This window comes from Halyomorpha halys, unplaced genomic scaffold (genome assembly GCF_000696795.3).
Source record: "Halyomorpha halys isolate HHAL.00 unplaced genomic scaffold, Hhal_1.1 Scaffold1506.1, whole genome shotgun sequence".
NCBI classification, from domain to species: domain Eukaryota; kingdom Metazoa; phylum Arthropoda; class Insecta; order Hemiptera; family Pentatomidae; genus Halyomorpha; species Halyomorpha halys.
Window position 1 is genome coordinate 112,811 of NW_027106948.1, and position 9,288 is coordinate 122,098.

Consider the following 9,288-nt stretch of genomic DNA (forward strand, 5'->3'; position numbering starts at 1 on the left):
TTGGACCAGACCTTATGTTTCTGAAATAGTTATTCATAAACATCGATGTATTTTGGGTATTGTATTGTAAGCAACAATATAATAAAAACATCAATGTTTTTTGTTGTATGTTGGATTCTTAGTACCAAAATCTACTTTTGACAAGCCTTAGAATGCGTGATCGTTGAAACAGACTTATGATTCTGAAATAATTGTTCAAAAACTTCGATGTTTTTTGGGTAATGTATTGTAAGCAATTATAATTTAAAACATTGATGTTTTTTGGAGTCCATGTCCTATTGGTTGATAGAAAAAGCACTTCTGACTGGCCGGAGCATGTGTAGTGTTTAGAACAGTCTTTATGATACAGAAATGGTTAAAAAAAACATTGATGTTTTAGTATTGAACATCGATGTTTTTTTATCGATGTCGCATCTCTAGTGCAAGATGGTACTGTAACATATATAAATAACTGAATATCAGACTTTTATTTTGTCTGATTGAAAATTTATTTAAGTTTTTAAATAAACTTGGATTTTTAAAAATTCAAAGCTTTTATCACGTTTGGTCGAGAAAAGTAATTTTTTTTTTATTGTGATTTAAGTACCCAAATTTTAAAGAAAAGACCCTGTGTAGTATGCTAATGACCCTCAATGTGCAGATACATTTATAAAATATAATGGTAAATAACTAACGAAGTATGCTTAGAAATAATTATTTCACAGACTGTAGTTGAAAGGAATATGGTCCGGGTGCGGTCAAGAAAAACTCAAATAGTAGAAATATACTAATTTAATGAGCCAACGTGGGGCGAAACGTTGGCTCATTAAATTAGTATATTTCTACTATTTGAGTTTTTCTTGACCCCACCCGGACCATATTCCTTTCATCTTCACACACGGTCAATCAATAATCTTCCAGACTGTAGTTGGTTTGAACCGGCTCGTTCATGAACAACACATCTCTTATTATTAGGTGTTATCATTGGGGGAGCGGTTATCATTGGTTTCTTGTAAGTTGGATTTTACTTTGTGAAAAACATTTTATTGTTATAATTAGAGTTTACTATGCCTTTTGCTAATTTTTATTTGTATCATTGAAACATTTTGCAACTTTTTGTGGGAATGCTCGTGTCTTTGCCTTTAAATGTATCTTCTAAACATTGCTGATGTTATGGAACACTCAGTTCATTATCAATTTGCATTAGGTCCAATAAAACTTTGCTTATTATTTTTGTGTATAACAATTATAAAAATTACGTGTTTTGATGCAATATCTAGAAAAACATTAAGAAAGTTTCTGGAAATTTAAATCCAGTATCACATAATTTACATATCTTGTAAATTAATTTCATGTTGTAATTTATTTATTTTTTTCAGGTAAAAACAATTTTGGTTCTTAGTAATTTTTGTACATACAGAAATGGCTGATGAAACCTGTCCATCAGGTAAGTTTTCTTTACAAGTTGTTTTGAATGTTACAATGTTTTATAGGGTTCTTATGATTTCTACTGCTTCTTGAAGTTATCATCAAAAGATTTTGTGGCAAGATATGAAATATTTATTTATTTCCTATGACTTTTAAGTAATGTGTACTAAAATGATTCAGGTTCTATTATCATACACTTCATATCTTCATCATAAATCACGAGATTTTAGGAAAATGATTTATTTTTACCCATTACTCAATTTTTTATATAATTATAATTAAAAGTTGTTTACTAATAAGGGGAGGTTATGCATGTAAGATCACCAGTTTCAATGAAAATTCTATTGGTTGTACTTGGTCATAAAATAGTAGACATATGTTCAAGGGCTCTCCCCAATGTGCCCTAGAAGCCAATATTGTCCTTAGAAAGTTAGTTAGAATATCTACAGCTAAAGTGCCTTACATTTTTGAAATAGGATCGATTTTTATGCTGTTATTAAAATGCAAAGTTTGCAAAATTAAAAAAAAATTAGGTGTTAGTTGACGACCTGTTTTGTAGTGGTTTTTAATAAATTAAAAAAAAAATGAAAATTTTAAGTTTTTTTAAGTCCGCTTCATGCCATGCATGAAAATTGGCAAAAATTGTCTTTATCATGAATATTTCTTCTACTATTTTTTGAATTTTTGTCTAGCATTATATTAAAGAATAAAATCATCAATGAATGTCAGCTAATATTGTAGATAAATAATTTATTGTAACTTGTTACAGTATCAACAATTCTTATCAAAGAAGAGAAAGGATTGCAGATTGATAACGGTGAGGAAAATATTAATTTAATATAATCTTTGTTTAAATTATGCAGTCAAAATTCAGTTCTCGATTCTTCAAGATTCATTTCTCGGGGCTGCCAAAAAATATTTATTCACTGACCCCAAGTGAAAATTGAATCCACTACATTCCTAACTGAGCTCTCTGGGAGCCACACCCCAATGCGCATTGCTGTCACACCAAGTTGGTAAGTAATTAAAGTAAAAGTAACAAGAAGTGACAAGCAGAAGTAATTGATGTTGGATATAATATAAAAGAATGAAGAAAAAAGAGAGCACAGAGAAAATTAATAAATAATCAGGGAGGTTTGGTGGTGTCATACCATCATTTTGTATGATAGCATACTATATGAAACATTTATTAAATAATATACAAATTAATTAAAACAATCAACTAATTGTGAATTCTTATTTATAATATTTATTAAGAAACCATTTTATTAATATTTCTGAAATGTCTCTTTTGCACTATTGTAATTATGAGTGCTACTTGCTGTGTATGCTACAGAGTCTAATCTTGAGAGGAATGGAGAATATGTAAGTTTCTGATCCTTTAGTGTTGTTCAGACCGTAGGGGAGCTACTTGTGTCCCTCTCAACAGACCTCTTTCCAATGCCCCTTCTTTGATCTTTGGGGGAGGTTCAGTATTTTTTCACCTTTTTCATTGGTCAAAACTTTTTAAGATCTATCCCTACTTCAATGATTTTGGCTCCTCCTTGTCATAATGAACTTTTTGTACATTACATATTTATATTATTATACGCATATTATTGTATACATTATATTATTATACGTGAATATATTCATTCTCTTTCATTTTTAATATTTGGAGGGCAAGCTATGTAACAATTCTCTAATACCTTACTCTCTGGAGATTATGTACTTCACAGGTTAACTCTATTTGTACGGGGATTGCCCCATAAACAAATAAATAAATATTATTTTCAGGTTTATGGCTCATTTTTGTCATTATAAAGTTAAGTACACATTCAGAGGGGTATTGAAATGCATTGTAGTAATGCTAAGAATCACTATATTTCTCATTTATTTTGTTTAATTTTTTTTTATATTCATGATTCAAAATTTGTCACTGAATCCTGGATAGTCAAATTGTTTACTGTTCTAGGTATAAATAACTGCAATGTTACTGTAAAAGAAGAAATGAGCTTTGAAGCTGAGTTAACTTGTAAGTTTTTCCATTTTAAACTTATCTAATATTACGTATACATTGTTTACTGCATATTTATTTATTGCTATTTACAACTGTATTTACATAAAAACATATTTAGTAAATTTGATGTAAGATCAAAATGGAGAGATACAGGCATGGAATGAGACTATCCATTTGTAGCACTCTAATCATGTTTCTACACTAGGTCTCGAGGTCATATTCTTTTTAGGCACCTTGGTGGATTGTCAGGAATAGAAAAAAAGAAGCCAGGTTAGAAACTAGGGGTTTTTGATGATTAGGGAGTTTATAATGGAAAGATTGATATCTGATTAGGGCTAGATCGGTTACATTTAGAACATTAAGGTCTTTATGGATGATTTTATTTGTCACAAAGTAAGCAGCATTGAGGATTTTATGAAGGATTTCCGTATGAAGGAACTCCGTATGTCCAGATAGGCCTTATAATTGTTATGAAGATCAGGTTTTTGAAATGAATTGGAAGTTTGGACCGTTTGTCTAGTAAGTTGCTGTAATACTCGAAATTGATGTGCAGTTTCCTGTCTTTTGAATCTTGTTTGAGGATTTAAGGCTAGTTGTTTGTCCAGATGTAGTCCAAGGTAGCAGATCTGAGCAACATTATTAAAGGATACTGTAGGGCAGTCGGTAGGTTTACGACAGAGGGTAAAGGTGATTTGATGGAATTTGTTGGGGTTTATTTTGATTCTCCAATTATAGCACCATTCTTTGAGGGTTGTGATAGGAGAGTTTGGGATGCAATTAAAAGGATATTATTGACTGCAAGTACACATGTGTCATCAGTGTAAGTGGTGAGGATAGTGTTAGGATTTCAGCTGTATAGTCTGTGTAGAGGATGGGCCTGAAGAGCACCAGTGGACTGAGAAAAGAAGGACGAATAGGTACCATTGTGGTTTACTTAGTCTATCAGTGAAAAAGGAACGGATAATAAGAAAGTATATTAGAATTTACGGAGTTTGTAAAGCAGTCCTGGGTGCCAGACTCGATCAAAAGCCTGTTCTACATCGAAAAAGAATCCTGCACAGTACGTACCACTGTCAAAAGAAGACAAGATAATGTCCACCACACGATGGAATTGCTGGATAGTGGAGTGAGATGTTCGGAATCCAAACTGGTCATACTGTTTATTTAAAAAAAAAAAAAAAGTACTGTTGTATTAATTGAAGAGTTATATAAAAGAATGTCTTACTATATTTTATTAGAAACTTTTGTATTTGACAAAAATTATATTTATTGGTTTTTTATTCCTATTATAGAATGAAAAACTCAATTTTTAACTTTTGAAAACTGCCACAATATAAGGTTTTACAAATTAAACAAGTTTATATGTTGAGAGGATTATTTAAAATATTCTTCCTATGATAAACATGTCTTTCCATTTAGCTCTTCAATTGCCCGAACGATAATTCTTTGATGTAGCATTTACTACTTTTAAAAAGTATGATTACAAGGAGAGGAATGGACATACATTGGGGAGAATAAAAAACTGCTGCAAAATTTGTATGTCTTAATGGAAAATAACTAATCTTCTCCTAATGCTGATACATGATTACGTTGATACATCCCCTTCACACTATCTGGGGATTTACCATTCCTTTAATATTGATGAAACCTCTGTCGTAGCCACAGTACCTAACCATGAAAAAGAATAATTTCTGGATCCATTCACATTCTCCTTTAACCAAATCTTAAAATAGATATGTGATACATTTCTTTAACCATTCTTATGTGATACATTTCTTTACTCATTCTTATGATGTGATACATTTCTCTAACCATTCTTATGAGATACATTTCTTTAACCTAAAAGCTACTCACATATTTTGAGTTTATTTAAAAGCACTGTTATCATTTCACTGTTTAACATACTTCCACATCCCTCATTGTTGTGAAAGACCCTTAAAGTAGTATTTTCTCTCATTAGATCCTAATATGGTTCGGCCATTGTATTTTATTTATTTTATTATTATGATGTAATGTAATTTCTATGGATCTTGTTATTTGCTGTTGTTATGATAGTTTCTTTTAAATGATAGATAATTTTTACTTTTAATCAGCCTTTTTATCTGATTTGTTACTATTATTGATTCTATCGTTCTATAGCAATTCTTTGTCTTCTATACTATACTTGTTGCTATATTTCTTATTGTTTTAGTTTTAGATATACATAAACTTCATACACTGATTTGATATGTTGTGATTAAAATCTTACAGCGATAATAGAGCTTATGGATATTTTTACATTGATATATTTGTCTATCTATTATTTATTTTTTAGTAATTAAGTATTTAATTACGTTTTCCACTAAGATTGAATTCTGTGTTATTATTAAATATTTGATTCAGTTAGTGATGAATCTCTGGTGGGAGGAGGTTAAAAATAGTTAGTTGGGTGGAGCAGAAAGGATTAGAACTTCTGAACTTGCTTATCAAACATCAAACCTAACATTTCTTCATCAGTTAAAGTAGTAGTTTTTTTTTCCTTAATTCTACAGCATCGTATTGTTGAATCCTAATTTATTTCTTGTATTCTCTATTTGAGACTTATTTTTATATGTTCGTATTGTAATAATTTGAAAATATTAAAAATAAAAGAAAAAGAATTTATATTCTTTTTATAATTTTTTTTCTTCAAATATAAAAGAATATAACTTGGGTTCAAATTAAGAACTTTAATATAAAATAGATAATATAATTTTATTATATAAAAAGAAAGACTCTTAATTTTATTATATAAAAAGAAAGAGAGAGACTCTTAATCTCAGGGCGTGTGGTTGCTAGACAATCAGAACAGGCATTTACAATAATTTCAATTAATTAAATTTACATCTGTTTTACAAATATATTCTAATTTAGTTATAACCAAACTAACCAAGCTCACGGTCTTCCTTTTGAGATCCTTGATGTTTTTTTCTTCCTATTGTTTGGCGTCCAAGATGGCTTCTTTCTTCATGCTGGACAGAAATTGATGAAGCTACATCCTCTCTCCTTGGAGCCCCAGACAAAAGTGACCATCTCTCCTTGGTGCCACAAACAGAACTGCCACAAGTTCAAAAACCAAAACCTGCCTTGAGGTTCCATGTAAACATCACTTGTCGCACAATAGTTAGGGATTTTTCCAAATGATTTACTTTCTGAATATTATTCATTAGCACTATTTCTTGATTTCTATTTTTCCTTTAATTTACTGTATTTTCAATTATGATGGGAAGAGTTAAAATAGTTTTTATGATATTTGAATCTACTCAATGTGGCCTTGACAACATACCGCCATCTTGTTTTTTTTTGTATCACGAAGTTATTATAAACAATGAAACTTGGTTAGTTTGCTTTTTGGATAAACAAAGCAATGAATATTAAAATGATACATAAAATAAAACATATTAAAACCATTTATACATCAAAATATACTATTTACTAAAAAAGAGCATATTACAGTATATATTTTTTTGTGGAGATGATTGGATTTCGAGATAATGATTTTAATTCTCAACAGTACCAAAGATATTATCGACTCTGCTGGCATACTGATATGAAGACACTTTCCACTGGTTCTGTAAAGTAGAGATATGATTTGCTCTTTTGGGTTCTTTTGTGTATTGAGTACTCTGAGGTCGAAATCGGGGCCCAGAAGAAAAATGTGGGTTGCATCATAAGCTTCAGATCATCTTTACAATGTGTGTTAATTAATATAGAAGATTATTGTGTTAAAATTATGTTTTCTTCCTCATAAATGAGTTTATATGCACTTATTTAATTTATTACATGTGTAATGAGATGTTTCCTCTACCTTGGTTTAAATATTATTTTCATACCAGCAGGTGGACTTACTCATGTTAAGCAAGAACAAGAACTACTTGTTCCCGATGAAGGTGAGCAACATTTATCTTATTAACCAAGTCCAGATTATATGCCATATAATATACAACAAAAAACTGTAAAATTTGCTGTAAAGAAAAAAAAAAACCTGAAGTATATATAAAAAAAAAAAGTCCAAATATACAAAAAGGTAGCTAAAATATTCAAATATAAATCATTATACAATAAAGTATATGCCTAGAAAAGTTCTAATAAAAAAACCGTGCCCGTGTAGGCTTCGGCGCGAAGCACCGAGGCGACATATTTCCGTGACAACGTATACTCTATGCTAATATTACATAAATATAAATTAAAATCAATCCAATGTTATATATTTGAAATAATAAACCAGTTCACATATTGAATTCAGATATTTATTTTTGCTTGGTTATACAAAATATTTATACAGTTATACTTAATTCTAAGACTTTATTTCCAATATTCTATTCATAATCGGACGATGGTAGTTTAATTAATTCCAATGAATTTTATTATTATCACCATATTCTTAATTTCATGCATAATTTAAAGATCATCTCAGGCTTCCTTCCCCCACCACTACCTTCTCCGTTACGCTACACTTTTGCCTGCATGACTCTCAGCATCTATAATCCTCTTACCCCCACCACCTCACTCTTACCCATCCCCACCACTACCTTCTCCGTTACGGGACACTTTTGCTTGCATGACTCTCAGCATCTATAATCCTCTTACCCCCACTACTACACTACTAATTACCTCCCCCACAATCTACTTCCGTTACGGGACACTTTTTCTAACATGGCATCCCGCAAAATGATTTATAAGACGTTGTCACGTCAAAAAACTTCTTCTAGAAAAGACCTAAAAAAGAAATTGTGGAAAATTTTAAAATTCAATGAAAATGATTTTTAATGTTTCATACAACTAAAACTTTTTTAAAAACCTGAATATAAAAACTATAAAGAAGGGGGATAAATAATTGACAATATAAAAACTATAAAGACGGGGAATTAATAATTGACAATATGAAAACTATACAGACAGGGAATAAATAATTGACAAAGTAAAAACTATAAAGACGGGGGATAAATAATTGACAGTATAAAAACTATAAAGATGGGGGATAAATAATTGACAATATAAAAAAAGTTACTTTGTAGGAAAATGGTCCCGAGGGTGGTCAAGAAAGGTACAAAAAACCCATAAAAATGTTAATTAAAAAACAGATAGCTTTACTGCTAGTTGTGTACTTTTGAAGGTTCTTTACCGCAACCTATACCATCTTCCTAAAATATAGAAAGATATGGTCAATCAGTAACCTCTAAAAATAAAAATTAATATGAAAATAATTAAAACATTATAACAAATAAGAAATGGAAAGCATGTGAATTTATTAAAAATAATTGTGTAAATGAATAAAAACATAGAGTAAGACACATTTTAAAAATTAAAATATGAAAGCAATAAATACAAATAGTAATAAAAAAAAACGAATAATAATTGACAACATAAATAAAAAGCATAATAATTAGTCAATGCCATGTCTCTTTATTACGATTAATTACATAGGCATTTCTAAATTTGTTATATGGAACCTAATCTTCTATTGTTTAAAATTTTGATATAATTATAAAATGATTTTTCTATATCAATAAACATGAAAGGAAAAAGTGTGTGCATTTAGAATGATAGTGTAGTGTGTCAGCATCCCTACTGAACAACAACTGAATCTTTTCCATTCAAAGTTTTAGTAGTATTTTTCCGAACAGAGTTTCACAAATTTTTCTCAAAAATCTTTCACTTTTTTTTTAATGACCTCGAACAGGAAGGTGGAGTGGAAAGGGAAAAAAAGAAAGTATATGAAAAATGCGTCCCTTTCCTTAAGGAAAAATTCCGGGAGACCTTCGGAGAGAGAAAGAGTTCACCATGAGAGGCTTCTGGTTTGGATCTCGCGGAACAATACCAGATAGAACAAGGAGCTTCTTAGAAGGCCTAGGTGTTAGCAT

At 30.2% G+C, this 9,288-nt stretch overlaps 1 protein-coding gene across 5 annotated transcripts in view; it reads left to right on the plus strand.

Moving 5' to 3' along the window:
• Nucleotides 1-936: 936 nt before the first annotated feature.
• The window catches only part of LOC106689884 (zinc finger autosomal protein), a 14,996-nt gene continuing 6,644 nt past the window's right edge, over nucleotides 937-9,288 (plus strand). For 3 of the 5 annotated variants that reach the window (XM_014435085.2, XM_014435089.2, XM_014435087.2), the window contains exons 1-5: nucleotides 937-991; nucleotides 1,359-1,426; nucleotides 2,177-2,224; nucleotides 3,362-3,421; nucleotides 7,261-7,314. In XM_014435085.2, coding sequence (XP_014290571.1) covers nucleotides 1,402-1,426; nucleotides 2,177-2,224; nucleotides 3,362-3,421; nucleotides 7,261-7,314 — 187 coding nt within the window. In that variant the 5' untranslated portion in view covers nucleotides 937-991; nucleotides 1,359-1,401. Of the gene's footprint in view, nucleotides 992-1,029; nucleotides 1,187-1,358; nucleotides 1,427-2,176; nucleotides 2,424-3,361; nucleotides 3,422-7,260; nucleotides 7,315-9,288 lie in introns of those variants that run through there. The other 2 variants (XM_014435088.2, XM_014435086.3) reach the window with 2 other exon arrangements.